Below are 23,447 nucleotides of genomic sequence, written 5' to 3'. Positions count from 1 at the left end.
GAGCCTCGGCGCAGGCGCGGGCGCAGGCGCAGTCGGCGGGGTCCTGAGCGCGCGCACGCGCAGAGCGAGCGGGAGGAGGCGCGGCGGAGCCATGGACGACGAGGAGGAGACCTACCGCCTGTGGAAAATCCGCAAGACCATCATGCAGGTGAGCCGCGCGCGGCGCCGGGCCTCGCGCCAGGCGACCGGGCACGCCGCGGTGGGGTCGGCGCGTGTAGCGCGTCCCACCCCGCGCGCTGGAGCGGAGGGGCCGGGCCGGCGCCCCACGAGACCACGCGGGCCGCCGGCCGAGCGGAGAAGCGCGGGCGTCGGGGGCCGGGCCGTGTCGGGGTCGCTCCGCTGCACGGCGGGCGCTTGGTCTCCGTGCTGCTGCCCCCGCGGCCCCAGCGCCCGCCCCGGAGTCCGCGGTGAGTGTCGGCGGGGCCCGGCCTGCCTGCGCCCGGAGCCGGTCTCCGTGGCTGCTCCGAGGGTGGCTGCTCGGCACGCCCAGTCCGGGGTGACCCACCGGGCGGAGCCGGGCGCGGCCTCTCCCACTTTACATCACCCCGCTGGAGGGAACCGCTGGGACCCCGCAGGGCCCCCACAGGCTTCGGGCCTTGACCAGCACCGCCAGCCTCACCGGCGTCCTGCCCAGAATAAGCGTGGGCAGCCACACCGACTTGTTCCCTCTCTGCAGAGGTAGAGGCCAAAGGCTGTGACTTCTTACTGGTTGTTGCAGGCGCCAGACAGCGAAGACGTGAGGGCTGAGGAGGGAGAAGCAGGCTGTGGGGGACTCGCGGGAGCAAGCGGGTGGGGACGGGGCAGTATTGGCTCTGACCTTCCCATTTTCCATCTGGGTCCTTTTTCAGTCGCCCACCTGCTATAGAGCAGCCCCGATATTGAACGGGTTCCTGGCTGTGGGTCCTCACCCGCGCGCTTGAAAGGGACTTATGAATACTCCACGGCAGGCACACACAAAAAGGTTAATAAAAGGTTTATTTACAAGGGAAAAGGAAAGAAGGAAAAGGTACAACTCAGGGACAAAAATAGGGAAATAAAGTCTTTAATGCGTCCTACCCGATCCGCCGACCTGGAAACTCAAAGGCACTCTCAGAGCTGGCTGGACGCTGCGAGCTGGCGGAGAGCCACAATGGGGGACCCCTCCAAAGCCCACGTGTCTGGCTTTATACCAACCTGGCTGCTTAACCCCACCCTCAGGTCCCAGCCACCTTCCCTTTGGTGGTGATGGGATTTGGAGTTCCCAGTGTCTTTGGCTTTGGCCTGGGGTGGGGGTGGAGTCCACAAAGCCTGTATGGAATTAGCTTTAGGACAGCCTTTTCCCCCTAACACCCACACAGTCGTCACTCCGATTCTGAGTCCCCTGCTGGCTTTCCATGATGGTCCCCTCTCCCCAGCTGTCCCCAACCACCAGGGCTCCAGCTCTGCCACTGCAGCTGGTTACCTGGAGAGGAACAGTGACACTCTCTTATGTGCCTTGGTCTTCGTTTCTGCTTGTCCCTTGACATCCCTCCCCCTGGCCTCTACACAGACAGGCCAGGCCAAGCCTCAAATGCCATGTGTCGTCCTGTGCAGCAACCTCTTCCAGCATTGGGTCATTTGCTCTTTCTCTTTGTAGTTGTGCCACGACCGTGGCTACCTGGTCACTCAGGATGAGCTGGACCAGACACTGGAGGAGTTCAAGGCCCAGTTTGGGGACAAGCCCAGTGAAGGGCGGCCGCGGCGCACAGACCTCACAGTGCTGGTGGCCCACAATGATGACCCCACTGACCAGATGTTTGTCTTCTTCCCAGGTGAGCACCTACTGTGTGACCCAGAGTCTGTGTCGACCCTTACCCCTTTACCCAGCCTAGGGAGAAAGCGCCCGCTTATCTTTCCTTGCTCTGTTGATCATTCGCCTTCTGTGTACCTTCTCCGACTCCCGGGCTTGGATCTCTTTCCCCAGTCTGTCTTCACACAGGTCTCCCATCCAGACCTCAGGTCTGCCTCTGCCCCCCACCTCATTAGCCCAGCTTCCTTCCCAAGTGCATGCCAGTCTCTGCTTCTTTTCCTGCACTGCCTTGTCCTGCTCCCCTCACCACTTCCTTCCTTGCCCCTCCTAGTAAGTATCCATTATCCCTAAAGACTGAGCTCAGGTGCCATCTGTTCCAGGAATCCCTCTGATCCCCATATTGGGCAGAGAGGCCCTGGGGAGTATTCCAGGGCCTCTGAGTTCCTCCGTCTTACCACCTGTTGCATTGAAGCAGCTTTACATCCTGTGAAAATGGCAGGGGAGGGGAGTGCCATTTGTTATGAGCACTGTGGGGACCCAGTCCCATCCTGGAATCTGAGATATGCAGAAAACATTTGCTGACTAGACCCAGGTGGCACTTTTTAAGAAAATTGTCCCCCACACGTGAGACTTCTGTATTGGAAATTTGGTGCCTAGTCACACCTCTCCCCGGAGTTGGAGGTCGCCCTTCACTTCTAGTCATGGTGACAGTGGGGGTGTCACTGATCTTTGGACATACCACCGGACAGGTTGAGGTTCCTGCCTTGTTGGGGGGGTGGGGGCTGCTTCATAACAATTGTACCACAGACATCTCTTCCGCGCAGGAGGCTGGGACTCCCAGAGCCAGCTGTGGGCAGGGCTGGTTTCTCCTGCTACTCTCCTTACTGGGCAGAGGGCCATCTTCCTGTTTCCTCGCGTGGTAGTTTTTCTGTGTGTCGTGGTCTAATAACTTGTTTTCCTAAGAACATCAGAAAACAGCAGCGCCTACTCTAATGATTTCGTTTTAACTTGATATGCTTAAAGATTCTAACTTCCTGTATTGTCAACTCCTGAGGTCAGGTTTTCAATATTTGGATTTTTGAGGGACCCAGCTCAGCCAGGACATATCCCGTTGATGGAAAGATGCGTTGATGCATTCACACTGCAGAGGCCCACAGGGAGTTCAGCGCTCAGTTGGCAACCTACTAAGCTTGTAGGTAACAGGGCCCTGTGTGCTGCCCGAGCCTTATCTTTGGACATGCCACTAGACAGGTTGAGAGCCCACTCCTCGATGTTCAGGCCTGGGTCTGTCTCCATGGTGAGCTCTGTGCTCCCAGTCAGCTGGCTCATCTCATCACCCCGGTGTATGCATCTTGTCGGCTCCCAGATTAAACAAATTGTTCAATCCAGGACTTCCTAAACCTCACAGTTGCTGCAAGCATAGGAACAAACCCAGATTCCTAGACCCCACTTCTGGAAAGTGGGGTTCACAAGGGATGCAGGGCTGATTTCAGCTCCCCTGAGATGTGGATGTGGTGGCAGCAACCCCCTATTCTGGAAACAGGTGTCTTGGGTTCTGTTTTGTACATGGGTAGCCTGAGGCCCCAGAAAGGGGGAACAACACCACCACAGTGCCTGGGGTGGAGTGGGCAGGTAGGAGGGGACCCTGGCTATGTAAACCAGCCTGCTCACTGTCCCCAGAGGAGCCCAAAGTGGGGATCAAGACCATCAAGGTGTACTGCCAGCGCATGCAGGAGGAGAATATCACCCGCGCCCTCATCGTGGTGCAGCAGGGCATGACCCCTTCTGCTAAGCAGGTATACCCTCTCAGAGGAGCCCACCCCTGGGTGGTGGTGGTGGGGTGGAGCTGTTCCTGCCCAGGATGAAGCAGCCAGACTGCTTCTGTTTCTGTCTGAGCCCAGCCCCTCCCTTCTGCGCTTCCCACCAGGCCCTGCCCCTGGAGGTTTCCATGGTTTGGAGCTTGAGCTCCAACAGGGAGCGCCTGTCCCACATGGGCAACAGACCAGGTCCGGTCCCCTGTGACTGCTCTTACTGGGGAGGGCAGCCCTTTGTGTGCCAGCGGTCAGGATGGGAAGAGCTGTGCCCCTGGGGGTTGTAGAGACCGTGAGGTCTCCCACCTTTATTGGGAAGACACCACACTAGCTTGAGGACCACCCTGGGGGCATTTGAAAGATGAAAACACGAGGACTTCTGACATGAGGGAGGTGGGCCAGGCTCTCACCCTCTTGTTTAGACCTGAGGTCAAGCCCACCCGGCCTTCTGCCCTCAGCCAGCTCTGGGGAAGAAGAGGATGGCCTCAGGGTGCAGCAGTCCCCACCATAGCCATGCATCAGCACTCTCATCTCTTTCAGTCTCTGGTCGACATGGCCCCCAAGTACATCCTGGAACAGTTTCTGCAGCAGGAGCTGCTTATCAATATCACGGAGCACGAGGTGAGAGTGGGGGTGAGGCCGGGGAGGTGGGGCTCTGAGGCCCTGGCTCCCCACCAGAGCCAGCCCAGAGACCAGGCTGGAAACCCCTTCTCCACGTGGGGTGTGGGAGCCAGGATGGGCACAGTGGGGTCTCCTCTTGGCAGCTGGTCCCGGAGCACGTGGTCATGACCAAGGAAGAGGTGACTGAGCTGCTGGCCAGATAGTATCCTTCTAGAGTCTTTCCCTGCTGCTCCTTCTCCACTTCCCCTCCCCCACCTCTTCTCCAGGCCTTAACCCCCCCGCCCCCAGCCCGCTCCCAGTAGGCTTTTTTCCTGAGCAAGATTCCCAGTAAACTCCGAGAGAACCAGCTGCCCCGGATCCAGGCAGGAGACCCTGTAGCTCGGTACTTCGGGATAAAGCGAGGGCAGGTAAGAGTGTTCCACTGTACAGCTCCTTTTCTCCTGGACAGGGTGGGGGGTGCTCAGAATCACCCCTGCAACCCCTTTTTAGAACCAGAGCTGACAGGATAGGGAGGGTAACGTCCCAGGTCCGGTGCTGACTCCCTCCTCCAGCCCCCCAGGGTTGATCCTGGAACCACCTGCCCTCCCTCTCTACCTGGTTGGTCCACGGGAAGAGCCCGACTCCAGCCTCTGCTTCCCACTCCTGCAGGTGGTAAAGATCATCCGGCCCAGCGAGACCGCGGGCAGGTACATCACCTATCGACTGGTGCAATAGCTGCCCTCTAGCCCACAGGTGAGACAGCGCCATGTGGACATTGGGGCCGCAGGCGGGGGCACCTGCCTTTCCTGCCGGGCATGCGGGAATGTTCCAGCTCTGTCCTGTGAGCATGCCCACTCACGTTCTCTTGGCCAACCCTCAGAGATGACTGATCAACCCTTTGGGCATGGATGTGGTGACAACCTGGGCAAAGGGTCATCATGGCCACTGACCCCACTGTGGATGCTCCATGATGGTGCCTCAAGAGGGGACAGAATGCCTCATGGAGGCCGGCGGCCCCACAGCCACAGACGGCAGGGCTGAACTTGCTTGCCCCAGATGGGGCCCAGGGAGCATGCCACTTCCTGCCCACCCCTGCATGCTACTCCCGACACCGTGTCTTGAGAGCCGCAAGAGTGAGGTTAAAACTCACCTGAACCTTGACTTGCTTTTGAATGCTAAATGTTTTTAAAATTAAAGATATTTTGAGTAAAGAAACTTGTCTGGAAAACCAAGGCTGAGTGACAGGTCTGCACCAGCCGTCTGTGCCTGTCACCATGGCCTGGAGCGTTCCCTCGACTGAGGGCTGCTGCCTCTGGGGCGCCCACGGCCTGGGAGCTGGAACCCGCGCTCCAGCGGCTGCCGCTCCTGCACAGGCCCCTCTGACGCCATTTGCTGCTCTAAGCTCTGTCCCTGGTGCTTTCCTTGCACAAATCTGTGGGACTGTTCTCCACCGCACCCCTTTTGGTGTCTGAGTTCAGAAGGCCTTCCCTGCCCAGTTTAAAAGTATTCATGGGTATTTTGTCTTTTCCCCCTGGTCCTGCCCTGCCCGCCCTCGTGCTTTTCTTTCTTTCTTTTTTTTAAATAAAGAAGCAGAAGTACGTTTGTTTTTAAGCTTTTAGTTATTTTATTTTTGCGTAGAACTAGGGTGAGGGGTGAGAGGATTCACCAGAGACAGTAGAGAGCAGAGCAGGTAGATTTATGAGATCCACTGCTGAGGGGAGCAGAGGGCGAGGCAGAGGTCTGCTTCGCCACGTGGGTCAGCTCCCTGGCCAGGGATCAAACTCAGGCCATAGCGGTAATAGTGCTGAGACTTAGCCCCTGGGCCACAAAGGGGGCCTGTGCTTTTCTTTTTTAATAGCTTTTAAAAGATATAATTGACATACCGGAGCACATTGCAGTGACTGTTAGTACTGTCAGCTTTAGGACATTTTTACCCCCTCCCCCCAAAATGCCCTCCCCATCAGCTGTAACTCCCCAACCCCTGGCACCACAAACCCACTCTCTGGCTGTGCGTGTCCTGGACGTTTCTCGTTGGTGGCCTCACACCGCGTGGCCTCGTGTGTCTGCTTCTCTCCCTGAGCGTCGTGTGTGCGGGGTCCCTCCCGTGGTGGCGAGTGTCAGAGCTGCCCCCGTATGTGGACAGTCATGTTCCTCCATCTGGACATGTGGGCATGTCCACCTCTTGGCAGGTGTGACTTGCTGCTGTGGACATCTGTGTACGAGTTTCTGTGTGAACGTGTGTTCATTTCTATTAGGTAGACGCCTGGGCGTGGAATTGCTGGATACCCTTTTGAAAAACTGACTTTTCTAAACTCTAGCACTTTGTGTTCCCAGGCCCAGCGTTTTCTGTTACTCTGCATCCTCAACAGCGCTAGTTATCTCCCCAGCTTTCTGTTAGTCCCAACCCAGTGGGCCAAGTGCCGTCTCGTGGTTATGACTCAGTTTTTCCCGGATGCTGTTGAGCATCTTTTCATGTGCTGCTTGGCCATGTGTACCTCGTCTTTGAAGAAACCTCCATGCAGCTCCTTTGCCTGTTGCTTAATTGAGTTTTTACTACTGAGTTGTGGAAGTTGTTTACTGATTTAGATGCAAATTCTTATCAGATACTTTTTTCCATTCTCGTATTTCTAAGCACTTGTTTATAGGTTTGGTTTTTACCTATAATCTTTGTTCCTAGACAGACAGCGGCCTTGAGCATCTCACAGACCTTTCTTGCTGCGCTGTACGCCCCCTCATAAACTCAAATAAATACCAGCATTTCAGGATGTGCTTTTCTTTCACTTGGTCAACTTAGGTTTAAAGAATCAGTTTTACAGTACCTGTAACAGCAGGACAGGCCGCTCCTTTGCCCCCAGGTAGACACACTTTTTATTTCCAGAATCTTCTTGGTCCAAAAAGCCAGACACAAAGGATAAATACTTTGTGATTCTCCCTAGAGGAATCAAATCTATACAGACAGAAAGTAATGGTGTGGGATGCTGGGGAGTGGGTGTTCTGTGGGGACAGCTTCATTTTGGGAAGATGAACTGTTCTGGTGATGGGTGGTGGGGGTGGCTGAATGAACTTCATGCTGCTAAGCTGTGCTTCAAAATGGGTAACACAGTAAATACTCCCACACACAGACCACCTGGGCTGCTTACAAGTGAACTTTAGAATCAGCTCATTGACAATTCCTTTTTTTTTTTTTAAGATTTATTTATGTATACAAGTACTGGGGTACAGGCCAGAGGTGTCGGGGGTGAGAGGATTCACCAGAGACAGTGGGGAACAGAACGGGCAGACCCACTGAAATACACAGCTGAGGGGAGCAGCAGGCAAGACAAGACAGATCTGTGCCTTGTGGGTCAGCTCCCTGGCGTGGGATGGAACTCGTGCTGCAGTGACTGCGGATAGCTTCACAGTCCTGTGCTTAACCCCTTGCGCCACCAGGGAGGCCTGACAATTCCTTCTGACTTAGGTTGCTTTGTCTCTGAAGCTGCGTACAAACCTGCTCTGTCCCCACTGATGGGCTTGCGATGCTAGTGGTAGTTCCCAGCTACAGAGGGTGCATATTTCCGTCAGCTTTGTAAAAAACTCTGTTATTGCCCCACCTCTGCGCCCTCCTAGCAGCACCTGGCTGTGCTCTGGGAATCCATCTCAAGACGCCTTAAGACCTGCCTGTGCTGCCACTCGCAGCCTACCCCACGTCCCTGAGCTTGGTCAGCAATGGCTATTGCTCTGATGCCGGCCTTGGGGCTTCTGGAAGAAGGGCCCCTGACAGCTGTGTGGGGTCAGCGGGGGCTGGCGTTTACATGGCCCACTGGCCACCCTGACACCTATCAGCCAGGTCAAATCGTACCTGAAGATGCTTCTACCTGTGAAGCCATGGGAATTAGGCATGATTCTGTGCCCATGAATCTTCCTGCGAAACAGATGGGGCTGTTGTTACTAGCCCAGTGGTCTTTTCATCCCTCTTAGAGCCACCACGGTAGCAGCCAGGTTGAGCTGTTCTGCTTTTTGCTGTCACAGCCTCTGCTTATCTAAGCCCGGCATTGGCTGCAGGGTTCAGGAGCTGTTCTGTACCAGGAAGGCCTGGCCTTCCTCTCCCTGGCTGCGCGCCTCAGGACCGGGTGGGAGTCCCCTGTCAATTCTGCATAAAGTGACAAGTTGGGCCCGCTTGGCTGAGCTGTCACTGCCCTCCAGGGTAAGCCTGATGTGCGCCTGTGATGGGGGGGGGGGGGGTCAGCAGCAGGAGTTGGGGAGCATCCTCGCCTGGCTCTAAGCACTTGAAGCGCTATCTTAGATGGAGGCCACTGCCTCCAGGGTGCCTCATTCTGGAAAAAAATGAAAATGAAATGAAATAGAAACATGTTCCTCAGGCACACCGGCCACTCAGGCACTCCACAGCCACACGGGACTGGGTGCTGCCTTAACGGGCAGCAGAGCTAGAAGCTGTGTGCAGGGGCTATTTGACAGCTAAGTGTCCTCACAACAGCCTGCCTCAAAGGTCGCCAGGCTCATGTGGAAATTGGGGAAGCTGCTAAAGTCTTCTGCATCCCTGTCCCCTGCTACTGCCAGAGAAGACAGGCTTAGAGCAAAGACTTTATTTTAAGCAAAAGAGAATTTACCTCAAAGAACTGTCTCTTAACCTGAGAGACTGCACCATGTATCTAAAGCCCAGGTCCAACCCGGCTTTCTGGAAATGCTAAAGGATCCTGAGGCCACTGTCTGGTTTCCAGCATGCACACTCCTGGTTTCAGAGTCCAGCAAGAGGTCACGCCTAGGTGACCAGACCTGAGCCAGGGTAAGGGCCAGTCAGCTTCTAGAAAGATGGCCAACAGTGGCCATGACACAGTGCAGGAAGGAGAAGACCAGCAATAGACTGGCACAACCCAGGTGTTCTGAGCAAAGAACACAGGACAGTGTGGCCAGGTTCAGGGGTGTCCACAGGGACAGTGTGCCAAACTGAACCCCTGTTAGAAAAACTGGCCATATCTGGCCAGTGCCCTCTGCCACCCACTTGCCATGAACACTCACACCAGGCATTCAGACTGGGGCCGTATTGCTGCACCGTTGGTGCTATACCTGGACAGCCCCCTAGAGCCCTGGCCTGACCCCCACCTCCCCAGCTGCAGCCCTTAGCTGCTCTTCGTTGCAGCTGAGGTTAAGGCTGTCCGCAGACTCCACCATATTGTCTTCACGGCCCTGTTTCTCCAAGAGGCCGAGGCAGGGGAGGGCACTCCCACCCACAGATGATGACAGCGGATCTACTTCCTCCAGCTCCGAGTCAGAGTCGTTTGAGGCAAGGTGCGATTCTGGGAAGCACGAGATAAAGGAGAAATGTCTGATCAGCAGGGGCACCCAGATGCACCCCTGCGACGCCACCCTCCCAGGCCGCTTCCACGCTCTGAGATGTCACCCCCCACCCCCCACCCCCGCAGATGGCAAGAGCAGAGCTTAATGCACAGCATCATTTCCACATTCAAGGGCCATGTTGTGGGCTTGGTGAAGCCTCAGAAGGTCATCTCTTTGTGTTTGCAACAGATGAAGCATGAACAGCCAACAAACATGGTTTCCATGGAAGGAACCCCCCTGAAAGGTGCAGCTTCTGGGCACTTCATGTGAACCCACAACATATCACCCGCCAACATGCTATCTACCCCATCGGGCACCCCAAACTTCTAGCCAAGCCCTTCTTCCCCCACGGCCACACAACTCACCTTGTCCTCCATCCTCAGCCTCCTCACATGCCCCGAGGTATGGCATTTGCATGACCTCTTCAGCCTGCTGGCTGGATATTCCATCCTGCAGGGGCAGAACCGAGGTCAGGGAGGGACTAGATTTTGTGTCCTGTCTTCTAAATCAACCACAATTTTAAGATTTATTTATACAAGAACTGGGGTACAGGCCAGATGTGTGGGGGTGAGAGGATTCATCAGAGACAGTGGGGAACAGAACAGGCAGACTGACTGAAATACACTGCTGAGGGGAGCAGCGGGCAAGACAGGCGAGGTCTGCTGTGCCATATGGGTTGCTCCGTGGCCGGTGGGGATCAAACTGGCACTGCAGAGGCTGAGGACAGCTTCACAGTGCTGCGCTCAACCACCTGTGCCACCAGGGAGGCCCACCACAATTTTAAAACCCTACAAAAGTAACACCCATAGCATTGAGGATTTGAGGCCACCCATTCCCATGTTGTAACTAACCAATTGTCCAAGAAAGGAGACACCCTGGCCTGAAAGGCTGAACCCCAGTGCAGGCACCGACATGGAGCCATATCCAGGCCTCAAATACCCACATCCTGCCTCCTGAAACCAGGAAACCTGCCACCCCAAATGCGAGTGACGCCAGTAGAGGGGTGAATGCACGCAAGGAGGACTGCAATACAGGAACAAGATATTGCCCAGAAATGAAACAGATGGTAGTTGTAGAAATGAAACCACTAGCGGGCCTCCCCGGTGGTGCAACGGTTGAGGGCTGGGTTGCGAAGCTGCCCGCAGCCTCTGCAGTGCCGGTTCGGTCCCCGGCTGCTCCCCGGCCACCGGAGGAGGGTCCCGCATGGCGCGCAGACCTCTCCTGCCGCCCGCTGCTCCCCTCAGCAGTGTACTTCGGTCCTTCTGCCTGCTCTGCTCCCCGCTCTGGCTCTGGTGAATTCTCTCACCCTCCCGCGCTTCTGCCTGTACCCAGTACTTGCATAAATAAATCAATAAATCTTAAAAAAAAAAAAAGAAAAAAGAAATGAAACCATTAGCAAAGTGGCAAGTTGAACCCAGCAGAGCAACACAGGAGCTGGGATGAGGGCATAGATGAGAATCGGGAGGGGCAGTGCAGAAGGCAGAGATTTTTTTTTTTTTTTAAAGATTTATTTATTTATACAGGCACTGGGTACAGTCAGAAGCGCGGGAGGGCGAGAGAATCCACCAGAGCCAGAGCGGGGAGCAGAGCAGGCAGAAGGACCGAAGTACACTGCTGAGGGGAGCAGCGGGCGGCAGGAGAGGTCTGCGCGCCATGTGGGACCCTCTTCTGGTGGCCGGGGAGCAGCCGGGGATCGAACCGGTGCCGCGGAGGCTTCAGGCAACTTTGCAACCCAGCGCTCAACCGCTGCGCCAACGGGGAGGCCCCGAGAAGGCAGAGATTTCTGATGTGAGTTTCAGAGGAGGTTGGAGGGATAGCCACAGGGACTTTGCACTGCCAAGGCTTGCCCCCCAGACCTGAGCCCACATTTCATTCCTTCTTTGCTTAAGACACCTCAGAGGGGCCTCCTCTGGTGGCGCAGCGGTTGCGCACTTGGCTGCGAAGCTGCCCGCAGCCTCTGCAGCGCCGGTTTGATCCCCGGCCACCGGAGGAGGGTCCCACATGGCGCGCAGACCTCTCCTGCCGCCCGCTGCTCCCCTCAGCAGTGTACTTCGTCAGTTTGCCTGTTCTGTTCCCGGCTCTGGCTCTGGTAATTTCTCTCACCCTCCCACACTTCTGACTGTACCCAGTGTTTGTATAAATAAATAAATAAATCTTAAAAAAAAAAAAAAAGATCTCAGAGGCTGCCCAGCCATCCTGTCTAAACCAAGCATCTCCCTGTAGTTCCTCCAGTCTGTCCTCCAGGAGTGAGTGAGACTCACAGCGTCCCATAAATGCTCAGGGCATCCACCCCTCACCCAGCACAGACAGTCTTGCGGTCCACCTGCCAACCTCACCTGGCCCGCAGGCACCTCGTCTGGCTCCTCCTCAAAGACCAGACTGTAGTGGGAGATGAGGGTCTCCACAATGCAAGCCTGGTGGGGATAGTCAACCAGGGAGGAGAGGGACACGGTGGCTTCCGTGGGCCGCGGCCGCAGCAGTGTGGGCCCAAACACGATACCCAGGTTCCCCGGAGTCATCTTGTTGTCCTGCTCCACCTCCACAATCCTGCGGGGCCAGAAGGTGCTGCAGTTGGTGCGCGGCTCCCCGGACACTGCTGCCCTCACCCCCGCCGGGCCGGCCCTCACCTGCGCAGGTGCCGCAGCAGGTACTGCAGCGTGGCCCGGTTCTCGGGCGGCAGTTCCCTCAGGAGGTCCCGCAGCCGGCCCGCCATGGCGATGGACGCTGCCTCGCTCGCGGCGACGTCCGGCCGACCCCGGGACGCTGCCTTGGCTTCAGCCTCAGCCTTCAGATGGTCCTTGGCCAGCCCCACCAGCTCGTGGTAGAAGCGGAAGGAGATGAGCGGCTCTGGCAGCTGCAGCCCACGGTAGACAGTCGGGATCGGTGGGCCTGGCGCTGCCCGTGCCCGCCCTGACCTCGCCAGGCGGCCACCGCACCTGCCCCTGCCCCCGAGCTGGCCCCACGGCCCTGCCGAGCACTGGCCCCGCCCCCGCACGTGGCGGTCTGGCCCAGTCCCACCTGCGTCTCGCCTCCGCCCCTCTCACCTGGCGCAGGTAGAGTTTGAGGACGTTGCTGATGTCATGGGGCGGGGCCTGGGACAGCTCCACTAGCTCCTTGCCGTTTTCGAAGGCCTGGCACAGCTTCTCCACACGCGTCTTCACCCCGTTCACCCGGTAAATGCCCTGTGGGGGCCGCAGTCAGTCCAGGCCTGCGCCTACCGCCCCCGGCACCCCACCCACCGCCGAAACCCCACCGCTGTCCCCGTGGGGGTCACCTTAGTGCGCATAGCGCGCCGCTCGATCTCACTGATGCACTTCTTGACCACGAAGGGTATGAGGTCGGGGCTCCCGCGGGCTGCCTGGCCAAAGTCCTGGCCGAAGAGCTGCAGGCGCCCCTGCAGCTTCTTGTGGCCACACTGGATGGCCAGCGTCTCCAGACACTTCTTGTGACAGGCCAGGCAGCACTGGGGACAGCGCAGAGTGAGCCACCCTTCCCTGCCCCCACGCCAGTGTGATGTCACACATATGCCACCTCACACACACCCCACACACAACACACGCTCTAGACACACCGTACACACCACACGTACCCCTTGTGGGCCCTGCCCCTGCTGGCTGCCCACCCCCTCGGCCCCACTCACCTCCTCGCACTCAGCGCCCTGGAAGTACACGTAGCTGTTGCATTCCCGGCACTTGGCCGGTGTGCGGAGCTTGCGGAGCCGGTGGGTGCGGGCCGCCTTGGACAGCCCTATGTTCCGGAAGGGCCTGTTGGGCATGGTCACTGGCAGCTCGGGAGCCATGCCATTGAGGTCAGCTGTAGAACAGGCTGACAGTCAGCCTTGCTGAGGCAGTTAGAGCCAGGCCCACAGGGCAAAACCCCTCGTCTCTCCCACCACCGCCCAGGTTGGAGGGACCCCTCACTTTGCTCTAAGGCTGACGCCCCTGCACTGCTCTCCTGGACTGCAAGCTCCTCACTGAAGGACAGGGTGCCAGGGGATGAGGTCCGCTCTAGCTGCTTAAAGTCCCCTGAGCAGGAACAAAGATGTCAGACACCCTGAGCCAGGAGGGACCAGGTCAAGGGTCTGCCAGATGCTCCCCCAGGGCACACACCCCAGGGGTGCCCTGCCCCCAATGACCCACGAAAGGAAGGGCAGCAGTTCTCCACCCGAGTCCAGGGAAGCCCCTCCACCTGAGCCAGAGGCGGGGTCCAGGCTGCCGTCACACTCTGACATGGAGACTGGCCTTGACTTGTGCACCTGCTGTCCGTGCCCACCTGGGGAAGGGAGTTCTCTGCTGATGGACTGAGGGCTGCAGGGGAGGGGGTGGCAGTTGCTCCGCATCCTGCCTGCACTCACCACTGTCCTCCTTGGCAAGTGCCCCTTCTGCTGGGGGGCTGCTGGTGGCCTCTGACCCCACACCGTCACCTCCATTGAAGCTGCCCTTGCGGACACGCATGACTGGAGACCTAGTGGGAAAAACAGCCAGGAAGAGAAGTCATGATGGAGTCACAGAGGCCTCGTCGGGGCTGCCCCTCTCAGTGGGAAGCCCTGGCCTCCATGCCTGGCAAACTCCGTACCAAGTGATGGCCGAGACATGGGGCTCAAAGTCGTACTGCACTTCTGGCTCCTCCTCGCGCTGCAGCTGGCGCACATAGGAGGCGTACTGCTGGCCCGGGTCGTACAGCTTGCTGCTCTCGCACAGATTCTGGAAGTGCACAGGGAGCGGCGTCGTCTGCGTGTGCATCATCTGGTGGTAGGAGATGGTGACCTGTGGGGCGGACAGGGTAAGGAGGCTAGACTGGCATGGCCCCACCCACCTCAGCTGCGAGTAGGCAGGAGCGCCCGCACACACACACACACCGACTTGATGGTCATGTCGCTCTGCCGGATGACCTCCTGGATCTGCCGCAGAGTGGTCACCTTGGTGTCCTCCAGCTCCTGCTTCTGTGTCTTCGCATCTGCTATGCAGGTGCGGTACGTGGCCATGGATTCCTCTGCCTGGGGTGGGGTGAGCAGGATGTGGGAGAGTTCAGCCTGGGGTTCAGCGTTCAGTGCATCACCAGGCCAGACACAGATAGAGTCAGCAGAAAAGGGTCAGAAGGCGTTCCCGGGGTGATGCTCAGCTGCTGCAAAAGCCCCAGTGGGAAATTTCCCACAGTGCACCAGGAAACCAGTAGGGGGTCTTGTCCTCTGAGCCTGCTCCAACACCCTCACCTTGTTCTTGGCTTCCTCCTCCACGCGTCGCCGCTTATCCAGGGTCTTGGATGCAGAACCCCCAGCCCCAGGCCCAGCGCCGGGCTGTTCTTCCTCAGCCCTGGCCACCATGAGGCGGGCCTTGTCATGTTCATCACAGCGCTGAATGTAGGTCTGTTTGGCCTTGCGCAGGTTGGTCTCTGCATCTTGCTGCAGTGAGAGAACAAGGGGGCCAGTTCCAAGCCCATCCTCCGAGAAGGCTCAGTCTCTGCGACTCCTCTCTCCCTTCCTACCCACTCTGCCACCCACATCTCTTGCACTAAGATTCCATATTCCTGCCCCAGAACCAACACCCACAACGGGACCTTGGGAGGCACAGTATCTGGTGTGCCCATTTAACAGCCCAGCAAACTAAGGCATAGCTAAGCCTGACAAGGCATGAGCTACATCAAATGCTGATGAAAGTCACAGTGGGGTGACTTGTGGTTTTATTTCTTTCATTTCCCTTCTTTCAGATGAGAACAGTGAGGCCGCCCAGGCAGGAAGTCAAGCACCCTTCAGGGGTGTCAAGGAGAGCACTTAAGTCAATACCCAGTGGGCTCCTGGGGACCACACCTCACGGCCTGCACCACTGGAGGCTTAAACATAAGGAAAAGAATTCAGAGAAGTGAGTTTATGCCAGGAGAAACCATGGGAGAATTAAAGAAAAGTAACCTCAGTATGGGAAAGGCCTTTCAATGAGTGACATAAAATAGAAAGCCACTACTAGCAATCAAAATACTACTAATAATCATACAGGCAAAAAATATACCACAGGTGCGCCTCCCTGGTGGCACAGGGGTGAAAGTGCTATCCAGCTATCGCCAGCCACTGCAGTAGAAGTTCGATCCCTGGCCAGCCAGGGAGCAACCCACATGGCGCAGCAGATCTTTCCTGCCTCGCCCGCTGCTCCCATCGGCAGTGTATTTCAGCAGATCCGCCTGTTCTGCTCCCCACTCTGTCACTGGTGAATCCTCGCACCCCCCATATCTCTGGTTTACACCCCAGTTCTTGTATGCATAAATAAATACATCTTTAAATATATATATTTATACACACTACAGGTAAAATACAAAGACAACAAAGGGAGAGATAGGGAAACCAAGGGTTGGGTTCTCTAATATGTAAAGAGGTCTGAAATATCAATAAGAAACATGCCACTATCCAACCCAAAGTGAGAAAATGATATAAACCCAGAGCTCATGAAGAAGGAAAAGCATGGCAATGGCACAAGAAGTATTTCATACACTCACACCCCATGACCACACTATTCCATTTTGGACACTGATTGGAGATAATGCCTCGTCATACTGAGAGACAGGGGCTTCACAGCAGTGGCATTTGTAACACCAACAACTCAGCCACAACAAAGTGTCCATTGATAGGGATTTAGTAAAAAAAGCCACTGGGTCATCACAGCCCAGTACTAGGAGCCAAGAGAAAAGGCTGAGGATGCTTTGCACGGGCTGACATGGTGTGAGCGTCTGCAGCACGGGCACTCAGCACAGTGTACAGAAAGGGGCAGATGTGTATTTGTGAGGACGTGCAGGAAAAAGCCACAGGGCTCTGTGCAGAGGGGAGGGGGGACTTTTCACCAAAGACTCCGCTAACCTAGTTACAAAGCAAATAAAAGATACTCATGCCTTTAAAACAACCCCCAAAAAACCACAAGAAAACACCCCAAAACTGGGACCATCCAGGAGATGCAACAGAGACTTTCAGTGTCCCTCCAACCCAGATCTGCTCTTTGCAACCACCATTTCTCCCCCTTCATGACCTGACCAGTGAGCACTGGGAGGCCTGGCTCCTCCCCGTGAAGTTGGGGTAACGGGGCTAGAGCATCCCTGACGCAGGATGTGCACCAGCCTGCCCGCCCCGGCCACCCAGGCCCACCCCACCCCCACAGTACCAGCTTCCTCTGGGCTCGGTGCCACATCTCCTTGATCTCCTTCCTGCGCTTCTCATGCTCCATTCGCCGCAGGTTCAGAGGCTGGGGCGAGAAGGGCTGTGAGTGGGGACCCTGACACTCCCACCCAGCCTGCCCTCTAGGGTGCTGCCCACCTGTATGAAGGTCTGGGTCTGTAGTGTGCTCACGGCCTGCGCCAAATTATGGCCAAACTCCAGGTCCTGCTCCAGGGCCAGTGAGTAGATGGACAGGAGGGGCATGTGGGGCTGTGGGGGAGCAGCAGTCACAGGGTGAGTGGTAGGAGGGGGACCTGGCATTTTAAACCTCCAAGGCAGCCCGCTTACCTCCCCAACCCCTTCAGCTGTCATCAGCATAGACAGGAGACGCCTACCCTCGGCCCTTGGCGGTGGGACCGAGACTCACACTCAGGCCTGGGGACCCTGCTCGCGCCTGGGCCCTACCTCCTGCAAGACGCTCTGTCGGCAACTGTGGGCGATCTTCTGCACGCCTTTGGCAAACTCCATCTCTGAGGGTGGGAAGGTGTGTGAGTGCAGGGGCGAGGGGAGGGTGTGTGAGTGCAGGGGCGAGGGGAGGGTGTGTGAGTGCAGGGGCGAGGAGAATGCACAGACCCTCCCTGGGGACAGCTCTCACCCAGCACCGTGCGCTTCTCCAGGTAGCCGATGAGGTCCTTCATGTACTTGGCCATGTTCTTGGCGTACTGCAGCGCGGCGTCCACACCCCCCTCACAGCGCTGCAGCAGCATGTCCACCTCCTCGGGCGGTGGGCAGCCTGCGGGGGGCGTGATCAGTCCTGGTCTCCCACTCCCAGGCCGCCCTCAAACTCAGTCCCCCGCATTCCACCCACCATTCAGGTGAGGGGGGACTCACCCGCATCACAGTCCTCAGCGCTGGCCTGGGCACTCTCACCCCCCTGTCCGTACAGGTTCTCCATGGACTGTGCAGAGGGAAGACAGGTGAGTCCAGCCCCGCGCTGCCTGATGCCACCTTAACAGATCTCGCCAGCCCCTCCCCTGGACAAAAGGACGCTGGCTGCGGAGCGGCTGTAGAGACCGGGTGTGACTCAGCCCTCCCTGCCCGCCTCACCCGTGCAACCGCTGAGCCAGCCCTGCTTACCTGGCTGGGGTCCCCGGGGGGCACTGACAAGAGGGTGCTGCTGTCCACTTCACCCATGAGGAACTCAGACACCCTGCGGGTCAGGGGGTTGGCATCAAGAGGCACGTGGGCCCCCACACTCCCACCCCTGCCCCAACCCCACAGTCCCCACACTCACGTGCTGCTGAAGGTGACAGCAAGAGTTTCCAAGGCTTTCTCAAACTCCTGCTTGTCCAACTCATTGTTGCACTCGTAATGGAAGCCTGGGGGGCAGAAACAAGGACTCAGGGGTTGGCCCATTCTAGGGGGCCATTCCTCAGCAACCAACTACGGGGAGCCCTCAGGCCGGGAGAGCATCGCAGAAGTCGTGTCCAGCAATCTCTTATGAACCCTTTAATACCCACTTTACATGTCCCACTCCCCCAGAAAGCCCGATCAGACAGAGTCACTCTGCCCATCCTGGCCCACTGACCTCTGACCCTGGCCATGAGGTTGCCAGCGGCTGTGAGTGTCTCCATGGTGTTCAGCAGTGGATACTTGCCGATAAGCTGGCGGAACACTCGTAGGGCATCGTATAGGCGCTCATGGGCCATGGGCCCCCGCGCCTCAAGGAGGTCTGCTGGGCAGAGCAAAGATAAGCAGGGAGGGAGGGAGGGTTGCAGCCCCAGGGAGAGCCTGCCCACCCCTCCTCAGAGCTCCTCTCCAGGGGGCAAAACAGGAGGGACAGGGCAGCTGCCTGAGGCTCACTGGGTACTTAGGTGGACACTGGCCCTCTCTGGGCTGCTGACCAGGTTAACAAGGGCAGATCTTGGCCTCGACAGTCAATTCTGCTGAGACTGCTCTGTCCTTGTCTGGCAGAAAGCAAACCCCTGCTTGCGCTTCAAGTTGCAATGCTGGGGCCCCTCTTCTTGCAGCCCCGACCCCTCAGGACCACACACAGCTCTGTCCAGCCATCTCCCTGCCCCATTTGCCGGGCACAGGCCTCAAGCCCTCCAGCGTCTCCCTCTCTCCCAACAGGAGCTGGGCATCATCCCATTTTGCAGATAAGGACGCTCGAGGCAGGGATGGGAATGAGCTCACGCACCACGCAGCGTCTCCCTCTGCCCTAGCTCTGCAGGTAGAGGCCCTGCCTGGCTTTACCTCAAGGGCAGTGGGAATCATAGGAGTTGGCAGACTAGGGAAGGGTGGAGGTCAGATTTGTGTCTTTGAGGTTTTAAATTGCTCTATTTAAAAAAAAAGAGAGAGAGAGAGAGAGAGGAAAAAAGAAACCTGAAAACAGATCCCTTCCAGGCACTGAGGACCCCCGCTGAATGCCACCCCCAGGGGGACCCCCCCAACAGGGTCACTGGCCCTAGATACAACCTTCTGCGCTCCCCCAGTTCTGGGCCTTGGCTACCAAATACACTCACCGCTTGAATCCAAGGCCAACTCCAGGGAGCCGGCTATGGGGAGACCCGCTGTGCCCCTTCTGGGACCTTCCTTCCTGTATCTCCTCCCACTGCGGCCAAGGTCTTCCCACTGGGATCCACGCCATCTCCCCCCAGCCAGGAAGCTGGTCGCAGGCAAGATCCTTCAGCAGCCGGCACATGCGGCCTGGGCACGGCTCAGGACACTGAGCTGAGCCTCTGCATCCCCAGCTGGCTGGCCGGCGACACCCCAGAGGCCATGTGCTTCACCCAGGCTGTGAGGCCCAGCGCCCTGCACCCTCACCTCTGGCAGCACACAGTCCAACACGGGGTGCAGGTGCGGCGCTCCGGCCTGGGACCCTGAACTCACAAGATGAGGAGACTGACAGGTGGCCCTGCTCATGACCAAAGTGGCTCTGTCCTGTCCTGAGGCCTCACCCAGATGAAGGCGGGAAACTGAGGCCCAGAGCCAAAGCCCGGGAAGTGAGGACGCCCTAGGAAAGGCCAGGTGGCCCCAGGAAACGGAGCCGAACTCAGGTGAACCCTGGTGCCAATCACCTCCTGAACTGCAGGGGGTCCCCACGACTCATTGTTGGGTCCCCACGACTCGTTGACTATGCCCCCAACAATCGCAGTGTGCGAGGATGTGTTACAGTGGCGGCGGGCACACTGTCGCGCCATTTCACAGACAGGACCCCTGAGGCTTAGAGAGGGAGGGGACCTGTCTGGGTCTCACAGCCCGCAGGCAGGGGCAGATTTCTCCCCGGGCTCTTCCCTGCACACCCAGAGCGGCTCCCACCTCCCCAGCTCTGGCCCCACTTCCTGCAGAAGGCCCTCGGCCTCAGCCCCTCCCAGGCCTAGCCTCCAAGGCAGCGCCAGGATCAGGATCGGAAAGGAACTGAGATTAGAGAGTTTCCCCAGGAAATGCGAGGCACCGCCTCTGAGACCAGATAACCCCCGGGGACTCCCACCCCCACCCAGCAGGGGCCAGGCCTCCTGTGCAGAGCTCAGCATGGGCGCCCTGAGAGTTCAGGCTACTAACAGGCCCGAGCTGAATCCACTCTGGTCCCTCCTGGTGGGTGAGCCAGGGTCAGGCCCTGCTCGGCCTCAGTTTCCTCATCTGTCAAACAGACACCTGGGGGAGCTGCTCAGAGGGCTTGGCACGGCCCGACACTGTGGTTTCCGGAACAGTGCGCTAAGACAGACTGTGGGGCCACGAGGTGCCCTCCGGGCTACCAGGGATAAACAGGAAGCAGATGAGAATAACGGGGGAGGAAGCCGCTTGTCAGGGCGCAGCGTGGAGGAGAAAGGAGCGGGCAACCACACCCCCAGCGACTCTGCTCACTTGCCGGTATGCCCCCCCGTCACCCTCCATCCCAGATCTCGGGCCGCGCCAGTCCACCTGTTCCCAGCCCAGACTGACCTGGCCCCACCGCTGCTCTCTACCTCCAGGACTCACCACCACCCTCGGGGCCTTCTGCCTTCAGCCTTGCCCTCCTCAAACTAGAGACACCCAAGCCTTGTTCCCTCAAGTGCATCTCTACTTCACGTCTGAGTCTCTGCACACCGTCCCTCTGCCAGGCCTTTCTCTCCTAGTTCCACCAAACTCCTACACGTCCCTCCGAGATTTAGCTGCCAATGCCTTCTACAACACCCTCGTTGCAACCCTCTTCTAAGCCTGCTTGGCAATACCCCAGGGGTGAGGCCCGTGTCTGCCCTGCTCCCCCAGACCTCACCGTCTTGCAAAACACACTCCTTGAGGTTGTCAAGGCCCTTGGCAAAGCGGGAGACGTCCGCCAGCAGCTGGGAGATGTCCTCGGCGGCATCAAGACTGAGACCCTCCACGGGCACCTCGGGGCTGGCCACTGACAGTGGGCTACGGTGGCCCCGGCCCAGTGTCCAAGTACTGGTACCAGACAGCGGGAAGCCGGCAGCGCTGGCATGGCGGCTCAGGCTGGTGGGCCGCTTGAGCGTGCCCGTGGCCTTGATGTTCGAGGTCAAACTGGGTGGCTCTAGGCTGGATCCAAGAGACACCGCGTCGGCCCCATCTCTCTTGGGCAGCTCCTGGGAGGGTGAGAGGAACTGGTAAGTCAGGTGCTCCAGCCAGGCACTGCCTCGGTTTCCCCAGAAGTGAATTGAGACTCTGGAGGATCTTCAGCCTGACCCTCCGAGGGTCCAGGGTCAGGGGCTGAGATTTTGTACCAGCCCCTCCCACACCTGTTACCCAACATCCTCTTCTCCACCGCTTTCACAAACAACCGACTTCTACCCAAACCACAGGCAGGGGTGGGGCCGCTGCAGGGTGGGGGAGGAGGCACCCCACTTCCTGGTTGGGGGGGAGAGATGATCAGTAGAGACTCCCTCTCTCTTGTAGGCCCCTCAGGCTGCTGCACACACACTTCCTTGTAAAGACACTACTGTAAAGACACTACTGTTGATTCCTGTAGCCTAAGAGTCCCGGAAACCTACAGGCCCTCCCGAACTTGGTAGACACTAGAGTCCTGGAGACACTCCCCAGGCCCTTACACACATGAATCCCATTAGATGCTCCATTTCCCCTATAAACCTGTATCCCAATAACACACAGCCAATGGCACTGGAACCCCCCCCCCTTCACTAATTATCGTCCTGGAGTCCCAGACCCAATGCTAACCCCACCCTGTCATCTTCCCTACCCACTCCCTGGGCCTAAAAGTCAGCCCTGGGTCCAATGGCCGGATGGGCCACCCCAAAGGGCTCTTACCACGAGCTGAACGCCAGGGCCCCAGCCTGTTCTCCAAGACCCCCGCCGTCTAGCCCGGTGTGGGCTGTAGCTAGCACAGGACCCCTGCCTCCAGCCCAGCATGGCGGCGATGCCGGCCGCTGGGTGCAGAGAGCCCCTGTCCCTGCCGCCTGATGGCCTGATGTCATTCCGAGGTCCCCCGCCGCTCCCCCCGCCCCCCCAGGGCTCACTTACCCCTGAGAGCTGCTGCGGGCTGGGGCTTCCCGCCCGGTTCTTTTTGGAGATGGAAGGGGTTTTCATGAGCTCCCGCTTCTTCCTGGAGAACATGGTGGGGCGGGGTCCCGGTATCCGAGGGGGCGGCCTGGGGACGGCAGTCGGGGGGCCTCAGCGCAGCAGCTCCCGGCACTGGCGGCCCGGAGACCACATTGTCTCGGGCCACCCCCTCCCCAGTTGTCAGGAGCACGTGACGGCCCGGCCCTCACGGCCAGGCGCTCATCCCACAGGAACAGCCTCCCGAGGAGGCAGCGGGCGCCGCTCCCCACCCTCCGGGCCTCAGGCTGCCCCTCCGCAGAGTGGGCTCGAAGGTGGGGTCTCAGGCCCCGCCCCGCGCCCCGCCCTTCCCAACTTCCGCTTTGGCTGTGCGTTGGCCCCGGGCGCGCCAGGTCGCTTGTTCGACGGAGCCCCCGCGGCGCAGGGGCTGGCACGGAGCTGGCTGCGGATGCTGCGGTCGGCCGGGCACGCCCAGGCGCTGGTGGGGGATACGGCGGCACGAGGGGGAGCGCCTTGGCGGCGTGCCCAGGCGCCCCAGGCTCCCCTGCACCAGTGACCCAGAGCCCCTGGACACAGACGCCCGGCCGCTCCCCTCCCCCTTCCCTCCCCGGCGCGCCCGCCTTCCAGCCTGGCGCCCCACCGGGCTCAGCGCAGTTCCCACCACCGCCACCAGCCCGCATTCCAGACCTGGGGTGGCCGGGCGGCAGCCTGGCTGGGCCGCAGCGGGGTAACTTGCCTGAGGCCACCAGGCAGCCGCCTCCAGTCCCTGGGGCCTCCACCGCTTACAGATGGATCCCTGCTTCCTTCCGCCGACCCCACAGCCACCCCAGTATGACCCCTTCTCAATTCTTTCTCCCTCCTCCCCTTCTGGAACCCCATCCCTCACCCCAAAACCCCAACCACTTTACCCTCCTCATCATCTACCCCCCACTGACTTCAGGGGAGGTGCAGATCTCTGAGGCAGGGGGAATTCAGGCCACAAGGGTGCTGCCTGACTCGGTTCTCCAGGCTGGGTCCATTTGCATCCCCTGCCCACCACTCACTGCTTGGGTGCGGCCATGGGGGTGGGGGTGGTGAGGACTGGCTGCCAGGTGTGTGGACTGTGGACTTCTGGCCTGGTCTGAAGGCCTGAGCTTCAGGCTATCCTCTGGGATCCTCTAAGCTGCCCAGGACATTCCTAATCTCAGACCCGCCCACTTAGTGCACTTAGAGATTTTGCCCTATGTGCTGTGGGCACTCAAGGGTCCTGGGGCCAGTGACCAGGCTCTTACGAAGCCCACACATGCAG

General features: G+C 58.6%; 2 protein-coding genes across 2 annotated transcripts; one reads left to right on the top strand and one right to left on the bottom strand.

Annotated features, from left to right (window-relative positions):
* Positions 1-91: 91 nt before the first annotated feature.
* POLR2E (RNA polymerase II, I and III subunit E) lies at positions 92-5,328 on the top strand (the record flags this gene model as incomplete). Its single annotated transcript, XM_084249037.1, has 7 exons — positions 92-148; positions 1,616-1,790; positions 3,449-3,564; positions 4,120-4,200; positions 4,344-4,402; positions 4,529-4,607; positions 4,849-5,328. 7 exons carry the CDS (start codon positions 92-94, stop codon positions 4,912-4,914), a joined length of 633 nt encoding a protein of 210 aa, XP_084105163.1. The 3' UTR covers positions 4,915-5,328.
* Positions 5,329-8,223: 2,895 nt separating this feature from the next.
* On the bottom strand, positions 8,224-22,216 carry ARHGAP45 (Rho GTPase activating protein 45; the record flags this gene model as incomplete). The annotated part of the gene is made up of 24 exons (XM_084248614.1): positions 8,224-8,379; positions 9,280-9,473; positions 9,879-9,963; positions 11,850-12,060; positions 12,141-12,367; positions 12,558-12,695; positions 12,788-12,976; positions 13,154-13,326; positions 13,434-13,538; positions 13,702-13,785; positions 13,868-13,977; positions 14,089-14,279; positions 14,372-14,509; positions 14,726-14,914; positions 16,653-16,733; positions 16,805-16,915; positions 17,111-17,175; positions 17,301-17,438; positions 17,537-17,603; positions 17,783-17,855; positions 17,940-18,024; positions 18,234-18,377; positions 20,904-21,231; positions 22,124-22,216. 24 exons carry the CDS (start codon positions 22,214-22,216, stop codon positions 8,224-8,226), a joined length of 3,375 nt encoding a protein of 1,124 aa, XP_084104740.1.
* Positions 22,217-23,447: the final 1,231 nt, after the last annotated feature.

This window comes from Talpa europaea, assembly GCF_964194135.1.
Source record: "Talpa europaea genome assembly, chromosome: 12".
Classification (NCBI taxonomy): domain Eukaryota; kingdom Metazoa; phylum Chordata; class Mammalia; order Eulipotyphla; family Talpidae; genus Talpa; species Talpa europaea.
This window is presented reverse-complemented; position numbering and strand designations above follow the sequence as displayed.